This window comes from Mytilus trossulus, chromosome 4 (assembly GCF_036588685.1).
Source record: "Mytilus trossulus isolate FHL-02 chromosome 4, PNRI_Mtr1.1.1.hap1, whole genome shotgun sequence".
NCBI lineage: Eukaryota > Metazoa > Mollusca > Bivalvia > Mytilida > Mytilidae > Mytilus > Mytilus trossulus.
The window spans coordinates 89534258-89554958 of NC_086376.1; the positions used below are offsets into that span (position 1 = coordinate 89534258).

Genomic DNA, 20701 nt, shown 5'->3' on the forward strand with positions numbered 1-20701 from the left:
CCTAAGTCGTACTTAATGGGGTAAATAAATCTAAATCTGAGTGGTTAGTCATATTGGTATATATATCAGACATCTCTGGCAATTCCTTGTATAGTTCAGCAAAAGGACACCTTAGACTTTATAACATTTAAGGTAACTTTAAAAATATTTACTTTTTTCAATGTGTTTTAACAGTGTTAATATAAATAAGTGTACATATTATTACATTTATTACATTATTAAATGCTAACGATGTGAAACATTGGTAAATGCTAACTAGTATACATATTCATATTTTTTCTTAGTGCAGAAAAAGTGGCGAATTCCATAAAACGTTTTGCTTATATCCTAAATATATGAGAGTCTTACAATTATTGAAGCCGATATTCAATATTTGTTTCCTACATTTAACACCGAGGTTTTAAGAGATAGTAATGAGCGTTTCATGAGAGAAAATAAAGTTTCACTGGTAAAAATATAGTAGACTAGGCAATGTAAACTTTATATTTACAAATATTATTGTAAAAAAAATTTAAACATGTTAAATGCAACTTATATAAATTATCATTTCAAATTTAAACATGACTGTGTAAAAATAGTTTGCACAAATTAATAGTCGTATTAGAGTAGAATTGATTTCCCGTATTTTAAGGAAAACAAAATTAAATTTGAATAAAGTCATAATACATATGATAGTATACATTTTGTACATTGATTAACCAACTTTTTCGCAAGTTCGCTAGAAATTACTTTTTTATATAAATACATGTTAATACTGTGCAATTTATGTTTGAACTATATCTTAACAGAAAATATTGAATAGTGTGAAAGATTCCGGGCGGTGATGGGTGTTGGGGTGGGGAGGGGAGAGAGAGGCTAGATAGTATACAAAATCATGAATAACTTCAACAACCACCGGCCACAAAAAAATATATATATCAATGTCCAAATTTGTAATTATTTCAATTATTTTTTTGTGGCCCGGTGGTTGTTGAAGTTATTCATGATTTTGTATACTATCTAGCCTCTCTCTCTCCTCCCCACCCCAACACCCATCACCGGCCGGAATCTTTCACACTATTCAATATTTTCTGTTAAGATATATATATTTATATTTTGAATGCTTTTTGCAGAATAATTATAAACCGACCAGAATGAAATTATTTGCTATCTGTGTCCTCCTGATGGTTGTTCTGGCTAGTTTTAGTGTTAGTGCAATGGAAGAAAGTGGACGTAAGTTATACAACATATGTTTTTATTCATTAAGATCTCTTTTTTCATAGTTCTTCCAATTACAAACTCGTCATTAACTATAAGATTATGCACTAAATCCGTTACGTAATAAAAGTATGGTTGTTTACTTGTTTACGTAAGGAGACTTTCTGATTTCTGTAATTGACATTAAATATAAAACTATACATAACATGGAGGAACATAAACTCAATTAAAATGATAACAAAAAATAACAAAATGGAATAGTTTTCAATTTTAGTCCCAGTTTTTTACACTAGTAAAAGATAGATGCTTCCTTATATCGATCTTAAAAGATCAATCTGTGTTCCAATGTAAACGGAAATATCGATCTTCAATCAGAAAATCCAGAGGTGTGGCTAAAAATCAATCCTATTTGAATCAATCTTTCTTCGAATTTAGTAATACGCTTAGATCAATTGCGATCGATCTTTCTTCAAGTAAAAATTGTATTATGTTGGTCCCCTCCGTAAAACACTCAATATGCCTTCGGAATATACAAAAATTTACAAGAATTTCAATAACGGACGGGAACAGACTAATCTTTTGCGCCTGTCCCAAGTCAGGAGCCTCTGGCCTTTGTTAGTCTTGTATTATTTTTTATTTTAGTTTCTTGTGTCATTTAAAGTTTAGTATGGCGTTCATTATCACTGAACTAGTTTATATATTTTTGTATGGGCCAGCTGAAGGACGCCTCCGGGTGTGGGAATTTCTCACTGCATTGAAGACCTGTTGGTGACCTTCTGCAGTTGTCTTCTCTATGGTCGGGTTGTTGTCTCTTTAACACATTCCCCATTTCCATTCTCAATTTTATTAATGTTGTATATAGATAGGACAATACATCTTCGCATAGTGTTTTGCCGCACACAAGTGTTGAAAACGATGGTGGGTATTAGAAAAGTAAACATAGTTGAAGGCCGTACTTTAACCTATAATGGTTTACTTTTTTAAATGTTATTTGGATGGAGAGTTGTCTCATTGGCACTCACACCACATTTTCCTATATCTATAGATTCCGCCATTTTCAGTTTAATTTTGCTTCTGAGTATATAAATTATATTTCTTAAATGCAGTTCTTGTTTATGAGATAATGACTTGTGACGTGTGAATCAAAATGTTTTGAATGATCAAATACCTTGATACTAAATTCAATGATTCAACTATGTTCTCAATTGTAACGCATTGTGTGATTGCCATGCAAGATGCAAACGTTATTATAATATTCTATTAATAAATGCTATAAATCACAATTGCAATAGAGTATCATTATAATTTATTGGTCGCCATACTTTCATTATGTGTTAGGCTAAATGATATGTCTTATGTAATGAACTAATGATTATGAGTGCTCAGTCAAACATTTTAAGTTTATTTATTTTATCAACTATTAATATTGTTGTATGTCTTTATTTACAGGTTACAAGAGGAACGGTAAGTATACCATGTAATACGTTCACTTATCGCCTATAGGAAAAACTTTCTTTTAGTCTCAAATAAAGTTAAACAATGAATGACCCGGATGTGTATTAATATAGTTAACTACAAATAAGATATTGAAGATATTATGAAAAATAAATAAAAAGTTTGATGTATTTGGAACAAGTTATCACACTTTTTCTTCATAAATTGTTGAAAAAGATAAATTTTGATGATCTTAAAATTTAGAAAATAGAAAAAGGATTTGATTGCCAACGATACAATTGGCAACTCTCCATCAGAGACCAGTAGACAATAGCTTCCCTAACGAGAATTACGATTACCGACTATGAAAGTACATGTTGTTTACGCGTTTGACTAGCCTCACTAGGGTCTTGTTCTGTTGATAATGTAAATAAGAAGACGAAGCATGAACTAAGACAAACATCATCGTAGTCACAATGTATAAAAAGTTGATAAGACATACAAAAGAGGCAAGTAATCAAGGACTGCGTCTTATGTGATTTTTCAGCATCCGCAATTTATTGCAAACATTTTTTATGTCAAACGTGTGGATATTATACGTTGTTTATAAGTTTTGATTTTTTTTTGCAGCATTTTGGGGTGGCAGAGGTGGATGGGGAGGTGGATTTAGAGGAGGTTTTGGAGGTGGATTCGGACGACGAGGAGGTTGGGGAGGTGGATTCAGAAGAGGAGGATGGGGAGGCGGATACCATGGATAAACTATTTATGTGAAGACTTACGACTTATGGAATGCAGCATACTGACCTCTTATATATGTTATACTTTAATATCTGTAATAAATTGCATCACTAAAAATGTATTTGTTTTTATCTTCCATTCCGACTTCATGTCCCATTTAGTACAAAACTTGTTTCGAGGTTAACAGGATATCGAGGTAATTTTTGTTTGCTTTTACAATTTCTTCTTGACCTCTACAGCACATGCCTCTGGTAAATTTGGAAGGGACTGCTGCTTAACCCTGCGATGGGTTCATGTGTACCTACCGATCCTTCAAAGAGTTTGGTAGCCCTTTTCGCAAAAATCTTTAATGAAAACTTAATCTTACGATAAAGATATTTAGTTGAATTGTTAATGAATATTTTAGACTTACGATCAATTTTACACTTTTTTTTGTAAAAAGGGCTACTGAAAGGGTTCGTACAATACAGAAAGCGAGACACTCTCTATACAAGGCTTCCGATTTAACGTTCACATTCTGACTTGATGTGGCTGTTAAGTTATACATCCTACACAAACAAAAAGTAAAATCACAAAAATACTGAACTCCGAGGAAAATTCAAAACGAAACTTCCCTAATCAAATGGCAAAATCAAAAGCTCGAACACATCAAACGAATGGATACACCTGTCATTTTCCTGACTCGGTTCAGGCATTTTTTTTATGTAAAAAATCGGATGACCTGCTATGGCGCCGGTCGAAAGAAAATTAAATGGAACCATATTTCTATTCCTTGGGCACTCTTGTGGTACGCTGTTATTTGTTTTTTGTGTTTTTGTCTTGTCTTCGTGATATGATATGTTTGTTCAAGTTTAACGTGGTGTTGTCTGATTTATAAGTTAATATAAAGATAACAGATGTGATATGCTGGCCAATGAGACAACATTAATCGGGAGACACAGGCATTAACAACTATACATCACCCAACGAACATCCTTCAACAATCAGCATAGCGCAAATCGAGCAATAAATCCCCTTTTTTCCCTATCTATTCAGTTGTTATGGTTTTATGGCCATTTTACTCCCACAGCTCTTCACGATTTAAATGTTCGGTCTTATTCATCATTTGCTTTCAATTTCTGGTTTGACAACTATGAGCATGGTGAAGTTAAAATAGAAAAGATCAACAGACGCATGAAATTCATACATATTGTTTTCATGTTCGAAAGAGCATTTCAAAAGAAGGTGGAATACTATATTACTAACAACATACATTTTATAAGAATGTTTCTTTCAGATCATGATGGATTGATTGTGTTTGCTTAATGTCCATCGGCAAATATTTTAATGATGTTCAGATTATAAATGTTAATATTCTATATCAAAAATGAAACATGCTGATTTCAAAATTTTCTTAGAACAATTCCAAAAATAAACGCAAACTTGTGTAAACGTCAACGACATCAACCCAACGACTAAAGTCCGAAAAGGTCAATACCTGACTCCGACAATAGACAATTGTTAGTTTAATATAAACACATTATCTCGACAAAAAAAATAGTCAGAATAGTCATACAATTTTCTTTGTGAAACCATTTTAATAAAAAAAAAACGTAAGTGTAAACGTTAACAAAGCAACCCAACGTTAAAGTCCGAAAAGTTCAATACCTGACTCCGACAATAGACAATTGTTAGTTTAATATAAACACATTATCTCGACAAAAAAATAGTCAGAATAGTCATACAATTTTCTTTGTGAAACCATTTTAATAAAAAAAAAAAACGTAAGTGTAAACGTTAACAAAGCAACCCAACGTTAAAGTCCGAAAAGTTCAATACCTGACTCCGACAATAGACAATTGTTAGTTTAATATAAACACATTATCTCGACAAAAAAATAGTCAGAATAGTCATACAATTTTCTTTGTGAAACCATTTTAATAAAAAAAAAACGTAAGTGTAAACGTTAACAAAGCAACCCAACGTTAAAGTCCGAAAAGTTCAATACCTGACTCCGACAATAGACAATTGTTAGTTTAATATAAACACAATATCTCGACAAAAAAGAATAGTCGGAACAACATATCCCGCTTATATGTTCTATGCAGTAAACTGGAGATAACATTATTTTATATTTTTATTTTATCTTATATTTTGTTTTACAAAATTAATACAAATAGTCATACGATATATAAATAAAAAACACATGTATAAGGTAGACCAACGCTAAAAGTGCACTATTCTGGATTTAATTGTCAATAATTTCGTCCATTTATTTCTCCTGATCTTTAATAGCCTGGAAAGAAAAAAGTATAAAATGAGTAAAAGTAATAAATATACTTAGAATGATATACAAATGTACATTGTACGTCAGTTTAATAATTAGTTTGTCTGAACAGCTGAATTTCAGTTGTATTTGTAAGTCCATGTACTTGTAGGAGGTAAGTGACAGATTAAAACCAGGCTTTAACCTTACAAGTTCAGTAAGACCCCGTTTTGCCCTAAAATGTAACAGTTTTACAAAATTGTTAAAATGTAGTTTTTTGGCTATTTATTGGAAAGAAGAATACTTCTTCTACATCAGTATGAGCTGTTTCTTTACAATGAAATTTAAAATGAAGAATATAATGATATTATATAGAGTTGTCTCATTGGCAATCATACTACATCTTCTTACTTTTATTTACAAAAATTAAACCAAAAAAATCTAAGGAAAGTTCAAAATAGAAAGTCCCACAACAAATGTCGAAATCGAAATCTCAAACCGATCAAACGAATGGAATACAACTGTCATATTGCTGAATTAGACAAGTATTCCCTCATGTAGAAAACGATTGATTTAACCTGCTTTTATAGATAGCGTTTTTTAGCTAGCGAAACCCCTTAGTATAATACTATAACTTACCATTCCATGTGTTATATCCAGAGTTATGACGTCTCCATGATCCTCCTAATCTGCCCAATCTCTGGTTTGTTCTCCCCCAGCCGTTACTATGGTAACTGTTATGTGTGTTGTATCCTAATGCTGCACGTCCTGGAATAGTCAATGTTTTATGTGAAAAAGAAGTCCTAATTATGATATGTTTTTAAGCCTATAACTGACTTCATATGTTATGAAATAACAAAGATATGATGAGAATAATTGCAAGTTTAATGGAAAAAAAGGAATAAAAAGTAACAAAAATAAATATTGTGTATTTGGAATTTCTATATTTAACATATAACAGAAAAAAAGGTTCTTATTTTATCATACTTTCTATATTTTGTGAATATGTGATATAGTAACATGTTCGAAGTCTCTAAGACAGAAGGCCACTTACTGTATCTCCTCTGATTAAGTCCATGTCCGGAGTTCCATCTTCCTCCAAGACGTCCATCTACTGAACCAAGTATGTCCCATGCGTTACCGTATGTTGATGGGTAGTTATTGTAATTATTATAGCTACGGTAATCGAATCCAGATGCCACTGTAACCATAACAACAAGGGCGACAACCAATGCTTGGGTATTCATTATTGTATCTATAAAAGAAAGTATAAATTAGAATTGAGAAGGAAATAGGGAATGTCTTATAGAGACAACAACCCGACCAAAGAGCAGACGATAGCTGAAGCTCACCGGTCGGTCTTCAACGCAGCGAGAAAATTCCGCACCCAGAGATGGTCGTCAGATGGCCTCTAAATAAAATAGTGTACTAGTTCAATAAAAATGGACGGTCACACTGAACTAAATTTAAAAAAAACAACATACAAGACTAACAAAGGCCAGAGGCTCCTGATGTGGGACAGGCGCAAAAATGCAGCGAGGTTAAACATGTTTTGTGAGATCTCAACTCTTCCACTATACCTATAGATAATGTCGAATGAAGAAACACACTACGTAAAATAAAACTCAGTTTAAAAGAAGTATGAGTACGATGTCAGAAAGACTGTTTACATAAGTTAAGGATAATCTATTAGTAACGGTCACAAACTAAAAATTGGTCTTTCAGTAAATTGTATGACGATTGGAAAATATTTTGATATGATGCGAAATGTTATGCTATAGAAAATTTAGTTACAGTCCACCTAAGAATTATACAGAGAGTGATATTCATCTTAAATCATGAATTAAATGAAATTTTTGAATAAAATGATGCAAAAAAAAACCTCAATATTTGGTCACTGAATACTTTATTTTAAACTTTGTTGTTATTAATAAGATAAACAAGTTTCATAGCAACACATATTTTACTGCTGAAAATAGTAAGAAATTGGAAGTTATTGACCCATGCTTACATAAATATTTTTTTTAATATGAAATGAAATTTAGTTCTTCATTTATCAAAGGATATCTACACTTGAGCAAGTAGATTTTAAGATTTAACACCAACATTGACATTCAAACATGTCTAATACCTTAATTGACATGTTTAAACTTAAAATAATTCAATATTGACTACAGGTTTCAACTGATGGATAGACATTTACCTTGGATCTGACTTGACGTGTTGAGACTTGTAGAAAGAAAGTTTGATTTAATCTTGTGAAATTATTTCAATATATATAGTACTTTATGATAAAGTTTATGAGGAAATGAAAGAAATATGAAAATGTGTCAAACGTCACATATTTTGTCATAGCTATTAAGAAAGTTTGCTATGACGTATTTTCCCACAATACATATTTTTGTGTATACTATTCATAAGTTATTTCCATTCATGTATTTTGTCATTCTTTATAACATACATGTCACTGGGGCAATAAAACAATTGTTGCGGTTAACATAAATAATAAAATCATATCTTAATTAAGGACAGTTATATATGTTTATTTATGCGCGATTTGTCTTAAGACTTATTGTATATTTGTTGTGTGGATAAGGTCGCAATGATACTATGATTATAATTGGGAATCATGCAGCTACTATTCTGTATTTGCTAAATGAAAACATGCATAACAAAATCGTATAGAAATTATTTGCGTTTACATACATGATTTCTTAGATCCCCCAAAAAGCAAGCCAAACTTATATTTGTGTAGACCAGTTAGAGTGTGTACCCTGTAATTGAATATATATATATATTTTATCTAAATGTTTTATCAAAAATGAGAATAGTGTACGTATCCAATCTCTTTTTGTTTATTTTTCTACAGTTAAACAATTATTTTACGAACTGAAAGACTCAAAAGAGGGACGAAAGACACCAAAGGGACAGTCAAACTCAATGCTCATTGCGCTTAAACAAGATAAATATTGTGAATAAAATACAAGACTGAAGATTAAGTTGCAAGATTTCAAGTTTTTACTTAAATTTCGTTTATTCTTGCAACGCCTTCGTAGTAAACCCACGCTGGTTTCATAGCGCCTGCCACTGATAGTGTCAAATTGCTATTATTTTAAAGAATGACGTTTAGTGCTGGTCACAAAATCAATCTGTGACTAAAACCTTTTAAATCATGTATTGATATGCGGTTTTTTTAAATATGAAAAAGAATAAAGAAAAACTGCGCTATTTTGTTTGTCTATAAAAAAAATAACAGTTAAAATGTGGTGCACTGAATGAACAGCGTGTCACCACATGTTTAAGACTATTTCATAAAGGCACAGATTTTGTGGTTTTGTAAAAGTTGTCTCACTTTAAACCATCGATAAATAGAAAATGATTGTATAAATAGTTTAATGAAATGAAATGTAATATGGCTGATACTAAATACACGAACATTCGAGGAACATTAACAAAATTCATGACTTAAAGTGATTTGAATTAAAGAGTGAGACAAAAAAAAAATATTTGAGAAATTACATGATTTTTATAGAGAAAGAACTTGAATCAAATGACAGTTGCAGTGAAAAACTTTTTGGTAAAACCTTATTTGGAAAGAAGACACGTAACGTGTAATATGACTTTTTGTATATTACGTTATGATAAATTCTACTCAGCGATTGGTTAATATTTCATGGGCGTAACTAGTAAATAAGATAAAATTGAGAAAGGAAGAATGATAAAATGTCTAATAAATCAAACTATGACTAAACTATACAAATCTGTACACATGGAAAAGTAACATACATTTTGATTTACAAATTTATACCCTCATTGGTAATTAAACAAAAATAAAGAGTTCATTTATAACATATCACAAATGCTCAACTTAATATGACGATTTAAAAACTTCGAAATACGTACCGATCAAATATCATGAAACCTGGAAAATACATGATTATAATGAAACAAAGTTAATGGATAAATAATATAAAAATAAACAAAACTGTTACTAATTCAATAAACAATAAAATAGTATAAAATTCAACAAAAATTGAGCCATATGATTCAATATTTTATTAAGAAATTAATAATAATATTAAGAAAAGCAATGAACTAAAATTGAAATTATTGTCATTGTATCATTGTGTAATAAGGCCTGTCAACACATATACACGCTATTATAATACACTTAAAAACAAATGTCTATAAGATGAAGATTTACAAGTGGCTTTTTAACATGTATCAATAATTAAATTAGGTAATTGATGGAATATCATGTTCATGTAATAAAGACAAATATTTTGTGACGTGTACAGCCATATCAAAAGTGTATATTATAAAATAAAGGAGACACCAGGTGGTCGTGTGGTCTAGCGGGACGGCTGCAGTGCAGGCGATTTGGTGTCACGATATCACATTAGCATGGGTTCGAATCCCGGCGAGGGAAGAACCAAAAATTTGCGAAAGCAAATTTATAGATCTAACATTGTTGGGTTGATGTTTAGACGAGTTGTATATTATAAAATAAATATATAGATATAGGAAGATGTGGTGTGAGTGCCAATGAGACATCTCTCCATCCAAATAACAATTTAAAAAGTAAACCATTATAGGTTAAAGTACGGCCTTCAACACGGAGCCTTGGCTCACACCGAACAACAAGCTATAAAGGGCCCCAAAATTACTAGTGTAAAACCATTCAATCGGGAAAACCAACGGTCTAATCTATATAAACAGAACGAGAAACACGTATATTTTACATAAACAAACGACAACTACTGTACATCAGATTCCTGACTTAGGACAGGTGCAAACATTTGCAGCGGGATAAAACGTTTTAATGGATCCAAACCTTCTCTCTTTTTCTGAAACAATAGCATAACATCACAACATAGAAAAAAGTCTATATGTTTTGAAAAGAATTAATAATCAATACAAGGTTACATAAAACAAAAATGTGTAAAACGTCACACACTTTGGTCATAGCTATTTAGAAAGTTTGCGGTGACGTATTTTAACACAAGACCTTTATTTAGTGTATACTTATAATAAGTTATATAAAAAAGAAGATGTGGTATGATTGCTAATGAGACAACTATTCACAAAAGACCAAAATGACACAAACATTAACAATTATAGGTCACCGTACGGCCTGCAACAATGAGCAAAGCCCATACCGCATATAGTCAGCTATTAAAGGCTCCGATAAGACAATGTAAAACAATTCATACGAAAAAACTAAAGGTCTTATTTATGTAAAAAAATGAACGAAAAACAAATATGTAACACATAAACAAACGACAACCACCGAATTACAGAATCCAGACTTGGGAAAGGCACATACATAAATAATGTGGCGGGGTTAAACATATTAACGGGATCCCAACCCTCCCCCTAACCTGGAACAGTGGTATAGCAGTTGATCCATTGATGTATTTTGTCATTTTCTATACCATTAATATCACTGGAGCAATAAAACATTTGTTGCGGTTAACCTAAAAAATAAAATCATATCTTGAATTTAGAACAGTTTTTATTGTTTACCTATGTGCGATTTTTGTTAAGAATAATTGTTTGTGTATAGGGTCGCAATATCATGATTAAAAGTGGGAGTTATGTAGCCACTATTCTGTCTGATAAATGATAGTATGCGATAACAACATCATATCGGAATAATTTGCTCAACTAAATATAAGTTACTACTTAGTTACCTCAGACAGGATATTTAAAACAGTCAAGCAAACATTATTTTTTTTATAAACGAAATTATGAACTCGTTTTAATATTTCATTTGCATATAAATTATTCAGACAACAATCAGTAGATTGTATTTGTTTTCGGTTTAATTTTATTTTGTCCTTTGTTTGTTTGTTTGGTGTACTATTTTGCGAGAAAAGATGACTACTTATTCCTTGTAATTGATCTTAAGAATGACTGTCATATTTTTTTCTGTCTAGGAAAAATAACAATAAAAATGTGATGCGCTGAATAACCGAAAACTTGTTTTTTAAAAATGTGTACCACATTTTGACGTTATTTAAACAATTGGTAAGGATGATGACGAATGAGATTAAGCTTTAAGGCAGCAAAGTTGTGGAACTCCCTGCCTAACCATGTACGGAGCCTCTCAACTTTACAACAGTATACACATTTTATTTCCACATGGTGTTCCTCAAAACACTGTTCCTGTAGCTCATGTAGACAAAAAACTTCGCTATCTAACAGCCGAAATTTTCTGGCCCTCAGAGTTTATTGTTTGTTTTTGCTTTAGTAATTTGTTATAGCTTTGGTTTTTGTGCCAGTTAAATCAAGCTATGCTTTTCTTATTTTTTCCCCCTTTTTTTTATTATATTATGCATGTGTGTTATGTATAATCTGTCAAATGTGCTTATGTGTTACCCTTTTGGTTTTCGTTCATTTTTCGTACATAAATTAGGCCATTATTTTTCTCATTTGAATTGTTTTACATCATCATTTCAATGACTTTTATAGCTGACTATGGGATATTAGTTTTGCTCATAGTTGCTGGACATGCTGTGACCTATAGTTGTTCATTTTTGTGTCAGTTGGCCTCTTGTTGGGAGTTGTCGCAGTGGGAAGCATAGTATCACATCTTCTTTTTGGTATCATGATTTGTTGGTTTTTTTTTAACAAGTAGGATAAGAGCTCATATTTATGTATTTATTTGTACACGAGTGAGTTTGGATTCTGGTTTCTTTTGTATATTTCGGAGATGAGTATGACATCCATTATCACTGACGTAAATTTAAAAGACTGAAACATATTTTTTTTCTTCAAAAAAGTTTTTTTATCATAAAGATAGCGTTAGTTTGCATAATTGAACATATTCCCAAGGAATAATTCATCATAAAACCATACAAGTAATATACACATCTCGAAAGAACACAGTTCTGTAAAAAATCAACGTGATTATAAAGCCTAAAAATGAGACACAAAAGAAAGCACTAAAACTGAAGTAAAAGGACAACATAGTTATAAGCACTATAAACTAAACTTAAGTAAAAAAAAATAATTGCTGGGGTTCTACTTTCTTCTGGTTTATGCCATGGTTGTGTTCATTCACAGTTTTAATAATTGTCTTGGTGTACATATCAGTAGTTTGTCTGGCTTTCAGTGACAGGAAAACTTTCTCCAAACAGTTGATTCCTATTTTTCGAGTTCTCTGCTTTTTAAACGCAGAGGAGAGGATTTGAACATTTACGATCATGACTCTTTCAATTATTCAAATTTCTAACCATATATACACATTTTGGAGTATTTATTGCATTTTGGCATAGACTCGTAAACGAATTAAAGACACACATTTACTTGATTTTTTGAGTGACAACATATTTTTTATATTCGGATGACGTGTTTTTCAACAAACTATCGGCATTCGAATGGGAACAATTTGTGCCCCTCTTCTTGCCGACTTGTTTCTTTATTATGATTATGCTGACTTCATACAGAAACTTCTTAGGAAGAAAGATAAGAAGTTAGGAATATCCTTTAACTCTACTTTCCACTATATAGATGATGTTCTTTCACTAAAAAGTAAAAACACAAAAATACCGAACTCCGAGGAAAATTCAAAAAGGAAAATCAAAAATCAAAAGGCAAAATCAAAAGTCCAAACACATCAAACGAATGGGTAACAACTGTCATATTCCTGACTTGGTACAGGCATTTTCTAATGTAGAAAATGGTGGATTGAACCTGGTTTTATAGCTAGCTAAACCTCTCACTTATATGACAGTCGCATCAAATTCCATTAAATTGTCAACGATGCATGAACAAAACAAACATACTCAAAGAGTAAAAATGTCAAAATAGGGGTACAACAGTCAATATTGTGTTATCATCTTAATATCTCTACATAAACAACAAATGTAACAAAGAAGCACAAAAAGGCATACATTAATTTAACATTCTCATTTTGCTTTTCTTATACGGCTGAATTTATCTATGTAAAGTCTACCCATAATGATAGAAGGTTTCATTACTGGTTTAATTTATTCAAAATTTGGTGACTATGTCGAACGATATCCCATTGAACTGGAGATAAAGGATACAACAGATACAGTTAAGTCGACCTAATAATATCTTAACGTACATCTAGAAATTGACAATAAGGGTGGATTGAAAACAAAACTTTACGACAAAAGAGATGATTTCAGCTTTCCAATTGTGAACTTTCCATTTCGAAGTAGCAACAGTCCAGCAGCACCTACATACTGTGTATTTATCCAAATTGATACGATATTTCCGTGCTTGCATTTTCTATCATGATTTCCTTGATAGAGGCTTGTTGCTCACAAGAGGGCTATAAAAACTAGAGTTCCAAATGGTGAAGTTGAAATCATCTCTTCGTAAATTTTAAGGACGCCATCACGAGTTGGTTGACCGTTATGAAATAACCATTTCATAAATCATATAGGATATGTTCCTTATATCGTTACTCCAATCCCCTTCCCTTTCATAAATGTGACCTACCGAATTAGACTTTTTACCGGATTTGTTATCTCATAAGCAACACGACGGGTGCCACATGTGGAGCAGGATCTGCTTAGCCTCCAGGAGCATCTGATATCACCCCTATTTTTTTGGTGGGGATCGTGTTGTTTTTTCTTTAGTTTTCTATGTTGTGTCATTTGAACTACTGTTTGTCTGTTTATCCTTTTCATTTTTAGTCATGGCGTTGTCTGTTTGTTTTCGATTTATGAGTTTGACTGTTCCTCTGGTATATTTCGTCTCTCTTTTAGAGAAAATCGTAAATTACCAGTTATCATAAAAAATATCATTTACCAACCTCTTTACAATTTTTGCAAATTATTACACAAAAATGCAAATGAGTTTCAAATATCATAATTAAGAGCATTCTTATTAGCAAGAAATAGTACAAGTGGTGAGAGAAATTGTGTGTTCAATTTCATTACAGTTTAACAAAATCCAAAGTATAAATATGAACGTATTCTTTCGATTGTTTTTGATAAATTATTGAAATATTAGACAGGGAAAAGGTAATAGACATTAGGTTAAATATCTATATTTTTGATACAGTTCTTCAAAATTTAAATGTTTATACTAAATCATTATATTTAAACTGAATGTATAATGATTGATATGTAATTTGTATATGACAGATGTGCTAATAAACTTAACACAAAAGACATAACATCTACTAGCCAATGACATTGACATCTTGGTCAAATTGTTAACCTTTACAACATATAACTGTTTGTAAACCTACGTAGTTTACTTGTGTGGTTTTGGGTTTTAAAAATTTCCCCATTTAGAAGTCTTTCCTGATAAAAAAGTATTAAAACAGATTGCTATCTCAATGATCTTTATCACAGCTGGTCTCATTCGTCAAATACTATCAAGAAAAACAAAAAAAAAGTAAGTTATTTTTTTATATCAATTTGGAAAATGTTCATCATTTCAGCTTTTCAATCATATCATTGTATAGACAAAATAATCCTAGATTACTAGTGTTTCAAATAAATAAATGTCATAATTTTGCAGATGCATACTTTAAATTTCAAAAACATTGTTTTGTTATATCGTGTTTTATAGTGTTTTCTCTCTCATAGTCATATAAAGATACAGCAGCTCATTTAAAAAAAAAAACATTAATAGTAAAAATACTCGTAAGTCATACATTTATCAGTGTATAAATAACGATGTTTTCAAAGTACATATACTAGAATAATGTTGATACAACTAATTCTTTTTTTCAGAAACCATGAATACCCTGGCTTTTGTTGTTATATTTGCTGTGCTGGTTACTTTAGCTACTGCTAACAGTTATACTCAACGATCATGGGATTCACAGGGATCCAAAGTTTTGGGAAGTAGATGGAATAGTAGACAGCTTAGTATTGGATGGAATAGTGGTTGGAATGGTGGTCGTCTGTCAGGGGGATTAAATGGCGGATATCGAAGTAAGTAATATAAACCTTATAAATTGTTATAGATACAGATTCACATACATATCCATTGTTATTCTATATAAACTACTATTACGGTTTCATATTTACAATATTATCTACGTTCTTATTTTCACCAACAAAAGCATTTATATGAGATTGTATTATATAGAGTATTTCTTTCAAAAAGTGTCCTTATAGAACATTAGGCTACCCAAATTGCACCTTTTTGACAGATTTTTGTCTACGTTTATTTGTGATCTAGTTAAGAAAAATATCTATTTTGTGTTTATTTTAAAGATGTATTCTATTTAACAAGAAGTGTTTACAAATTTCATCTTGAACATATTCAATCATAGAAAACCTGATTTGAACCGACCTCGAAACGATAAATGTTTCTCTAAATAGGACTACAAAAAATGCATCAAAGCTTTAATTCTACAGAACAGTAAAAATCACATAACTGATGTTTTGTTTTATGGACTTAATATTGTGCTTGTTTAGAACAAATTTGTAATTTTCCATATTTTTATTGTGTTTTTAATCAATAGATGCATTCAACATATCTAAATTTCTCATTTTTGATACTTTTTATAGACGTCACGTTACTATCGGTGTTTCTTTATTCCAAATTTACTTTGATTCAAATGCAAAACAATTCTGATACATGATATTTTTGGATGAGGTGCAATGATAGGTCTATATATTTACATGTATTCTTAAAGCACCAACATATCGTATCATCTCAACTAATATTTGTACTAATGCTGAATAGATATAACAAAAGTAATAACTTCTTTAGGACACAAAAGAGCAGCTACATATGATTCGTACAGAAGCAGTCATTTGGACAGTAGATTAGGTCGTTTTGACAGATGGGGACTTAATTCAGGAAGGAGATCTAATCTAGGATTGAGATCTAATTCAGGATGGAGATCTAGTTCAGGATTGAGTCTTAGTTTCCATTATGCACCAAATTATAATAAATATTATCAGCAGCTCTCGTATATCTCAGAATGGGGAAAAAATACTTATTTTTTTTTAATTAAGAATAGGGTCTTATTCTGAGTTAATCTGTATGATACGGCATATTTACCGTTCGAGCTTTCAAACTAATCGGTTTTTATTATCGTGTTTTTGAGAAATATTCTTATTTACAATAAAAATGATGAGGATCTATGTAATGTAAATCAACAATAAAAGTAGGTAAATTATAGGTACAGACATATTTATAGTTTCAACAAAATGTATATTTTTAGAAAACATTTCATTAACGTCTTCATTTATTATTTATACCAAATTAAGGAAGATATGAAGTAACAACAAAGAAAACAAAGTAGTGCTTAAAATGTATAATATTTGTATTTTACAAAAGTTCCTTTTCTTTTCAATTGACAAGTATGTCTTTTATTTTGCAGGATATTAGGAAAATAGAAGACACAATGAGTGTGTAACAACATAACGTGACATCAACCATCCGTAGATTTTTGTACTTTTTCAAATAAAATTTATGTACTTATTATCTACTTTTTTAAATTTTTCATCGTACCCAAAATTCGTTTGTAACTAAATACACGAGTTTTGAGTAGATTATTTAACTAAATTATATATATTCTTCCGAACATGCATGGCATACATGGCCAGTCTAAAACTAATGAAAAAAATATAATTGAAATTTTAATTTGTTTTTTTTGAAAGTGCCAATGACGCAATCATTAGCTCAAACACCAAAAAACGAATTAAAAACAACTGATATTCCCGACATACATTTATATGGTACAGGCATTTCTTTACGCATAAAATAATGGATTAAACCTGTTTAACAGTTTAATTATATATTGGGCACGAGACTTTTATAAGACAGGAGACGCAATCACCTAAAAATATACGCTGTCCTTCTTATTTGAGTGTTTGAAATAACATTGTCGGATACTATCTTTCTGCAATAAATGTGAAACTCGAAAATCGATATATCTTCAGTGATGGTGTATTTCTATATGCAAATCCAATAAAAGAAACACGTTGAATTGCTGATAACACATTTAAAGAGGGACAGTCAAACTCATAAATCTAAAACAAACTGACAATGCCATGGCTAAAAATTAAAAAGACAAACAGACATACAATAGTAAACATGACACAACATAGAAAACTAAAGAATAAACAACTCAAACCACACCAAAAACTAGGGGTGATCTCATGTGCTCCGGATAGGGAAAGACCACGAGAATAGTCAAATGTGGCAATTAAATCAGAGGAACCTATGTTATAGACTCCATCTAAAGAGAGTATCCTTTCTTAATATCTAGTTCTCATAAGGTCAGTGTGGTTGTACCGCGCTATACCTTAATTAGCTATCTTCAATTTCACAAAATGAAATATGGCTTATTCTCTGGACAATCTAAGGAATAATCATTAATGATTTTTCGACAGTACAACTAGGTCAGTGTGGTTGTTCCGCGCTAAACCTTAATTACATCAATCTTATACACCGAATTTTAAATCTTCATTAGGTTAATATGGCTGTCCCGTGCTATGTCTTCATTTGCTGTCTTAAACTCCGTAGTATGAAACATTGCTTATCTTTAATGTAAAGTCATCGCCAAGCCTTCTGTACAGAACAACTAGGTCAGTGTGGGTGTTCCGCGCTAAACCTATCAATCCTGTATGCAAAATTAAATGCTGAGAAAATCCATGAAATAGTAGAATAACGGGTCAGTGTGGTTGTGCCGCGCTATACCTATAAAGGGAATAAATATGCATGTTTAGCTTTAATACCCAGTAGCTACACACACATATATATATATAAATATATATATTACAGATAGTTATACATGTTATAATGGCTATGCATAATTAGATCGCTTAGGACATATAAGCTTATATGCATGATTTTATTGATTTTATATCGCCTAGTAGTACACGTAGACAGATGTAGTAGCTGTAGCAGGCAGAAATCTGAAAACTAGTTATTTTTATATTTTCTTTTTACCTTTTAGTAACACCGTTTTAGTGAATGTAAAGATTTTTTACTATAATGTATGTCCTGTAAATAAGATTCAAAACTTTCTTAAAACTCTATTAATAACCTTTTAATTGTGACACATTTTTAATGTACATAGAAGTTATTATTATTATTTTTTCAGGGATTTAACTGTATATATTTTTTTAATGTTATTTTTAGATAGTTATGTTTTCACTGTATAATTAATTATTATAAGGGTTTAACCAACCTTAATTTAGTAAGGTTGGTGTACTCCAACTATTGGAGGAAGTTATAGAGGAAAGATGAAAAAGGAAGCTCAGAAAATTTCAAACAAAAATTGTACCGAAAATTAATTAAGAATTATAGTCGAACATGTCACAATGTTATTTGTTATCATTTCTAATAGAACGGTTCAATTTTTTTCGACGATAAGTCGGTCAGTAATATCTCTCGTCGTCGTCCGACACAACAAGGTTTTAGATAATTTACTTTTCCCTTGTGGTCAAATCAACTTGATATTTGGTACACAACATGGTTATTACAATGTTAATTTCAATAAAATGATCTTTGCAATATCATATTCGTGGAGGGTGTTTCTGTGAATTTAGATGCATTATTTTGTTTTAGGAGACGAAATTATAAATTTGTGTTGAGTTTTGATGGGGTTTATTTACAGTTATAAACTGTTTCGTTGCCTCAATCCTTAATTGTTCAGGGTTTTTCTCTATATTTTGTAGTTTATGACTCCTCATTCAAGAGAAACGACTCATTAAATTCCTTCCACTCCTCCCTTCCAAACAAATAAAAAAAAAAGTAAAAACATACAAGAAATGAATCAATCCGCTTTTAATTGACTGAATTGGTAAATAATAGTCAGTAACTGATCATCCGTTAGCTCTTATAACAATTACGATAAAAATAACCTAAGCATAGATAACAGGAAGAAATTGTTTACGAACAACGCGCAATCCGTCTAGAAAAAAATAAAGTGTATACGATCACCAATTTGTATTGCCTAATATTGAGCATTAATTTTGATTCTGTTTTTATTGTAAGTTTATTATTACAATTATAAACTTTTTAAACACTATAGATAGAGGCAACAGTAGTATACCGCTGTTCAAGAACTCATAAATCCATGGACAAAAAACAAAATCGGGGTAACAAACTAAAACCGAGGGAAACGCATTAAATATAAGAGGAGAATAACGACACAACACCGAAACGCAACACACACAGAAACGGACCAAACATCAGACAAAATCCCACGAGAATAACAAATATAACATCTAAACCAAATACATGAATTTGGGATAAACAAGTACCGTGCCACGTCTTATCTTAATATCGGAAAAATAAGAGAAAACAAACGACACAACATTAAAATGCAACACACACAGAAACGAACAATGATATAACAATGGCCATCTTCCTGACTTGGCTATAGGAGTATCTCGTTTATAAAACATTCCTTTGTATATACCTTTTTTGTTAGTCAATAATTACTAATTTTTTATTTTTTAACCAAATAGATTAATTTGATTTTACTATTTCATAATTTACAATTTCAATTTTTCTATTGACGCAATTTTAGAAAATGGATATCCCATAGTTGTGTGGTTATTCTATAGTGTGTATATGAGTTGAAAGGCTTTATTACAAATCAATGAGATAACTATATTTTCAAAGATTTTTTTAATTTCTTTTTTTGTATATATATGATTCAATTTTGTTTTTAATCAAATACATGACATTTTGGTTTAATTTATATTTTTTTATTTATTGAAATTTTTTTCTTTTTATTGTTGTTATTATTAAGTTATCAAAATTACAGTTTATTTGGAGAATTTGTTAAATTGTCGAATTTAGTATAACATTCACGTCGTGTTTTTTTTTGTTGCTCTGTGATTCTGTTTGAGTACTAATAAGTCGTAAATACCAAGATAAAAATGTTTTATACTTGTACATATGTACACAGTTTTATGGCTAATTTATAGATTGATTTATTGTTCATTTTACACTCAGTACGTCTGAGTGACGCCCATCAAGAATCAACCAATCGCTGTGTAGTTTTTTTTTATATCGCTACAATGATGTTACGACATTAAAAGCTTTAAATAAAGGTAGGTATTTTTATTCGAGTAACTTGTCTTGTTGACCTATTATAATGGGTAGATTGCATGTAAGCCA

At 30.9% G+C, this 20701-nt stretch overlaps 2 protein-coding genes and 1 long non-coding RNA gene across 3 annotated transcripts; 2 read left to right on the top strand and 1 right to left on the bottom strand.

The window, feature by feature from the left end:
* LOC134714286 (uncharacterized) lies at nt 1-3485 on the top strand. The gene is made up of 4 exons (XR_010106532.1): nt 1-132; nt 1113-1212; nt 2647-2661; nt 3262-3485. It is a non-coding gene; the product is annotated as an uncharacterized LOC134714286 (long non-coding RNA).
* A 1986-nt stretch (nt 3486-5471) lies between these two features.
* Nucleotides 5472-7906, bottom strand: LOC134714287 (uncharacterized). The gene is made up of 4 exons (XM_063575523.1): nt 7818-7906; nt 6669-6869; nt 6254-6382; nt 5472-5644 (listed from the first exon to the last, which is right to left on the bottom strand). Exons 2-4 carry the CDS (start codon nt 6859-6861, stop codon nt 5637-5639), a joined length of 330 nt encoding a protein of 109 aa, XP_063431593.1. The 5' UTR covers nt 6862-6869; nt 7818-7906; the 3' UTR covers nt 5472-5636.
* Nucleotides 7907-14815: 6909 nt separating this feature from the next.
* LOC134714288 (uncharacterized) lies at nt 14816-17045 on the top strand. The gene is made up of 4 exons (XM_063575524.1): nt 14816-14994; nt 15337-15540; nt 16328-16484; nt 16942-17045. Exons 1-4 carry the CDS (start codon nt 14937-14939, stop codon nt 16949-16951), a joined length of 429 nt encoding a protein of 142 aa, XP_063431594.1. The 5' UTR covers nt 14816-14936; the 3' UTR covers nt 16952-17045.
* Nucleotides 17046-20701: the final 3656 nt, after the last annotated feature.

Excerpts from the sequence above, each read along its gene's own strand:
- LOC134714288 (XM_063575524.1), top strand. The coding sequence starts at position 14,937 with ATGATCTTTATCACAGCTGGTCTCATTCGTCAAATACTATCAAGAAAA. Across the intron at positions 14,995-15,336 it reads ATCAAGAAAAACAAAAAAAA|AAACCATGAATACCCTGGCT; the intron begins AGTAAGTTATTT and ends TCTTTTTTTCAG. Across the intron at positions 15,541-16,327 it reads ATTAAATGGCGGATATCGAA|GACACAAAAGAGCAGCTACA; the intron begins GTAAGTAATATA and ends TAACTTCTTTAG.
- LOC134714287 (XM_063575523.1), bottom strand. The coding sequence starts at position 6,861 with ATGAATACCCAAGCATTGGTTGTCGCCCTTGTTGTTATGGTTACAGTG. Across the intron at positions 6,383-6,668 it reads ACTTAATCAGAGGAGATACA|GACGTGCAGCATTAGGATAC; the intron begins GTAAGTGGCCTT and ends TGACTATTCCAG.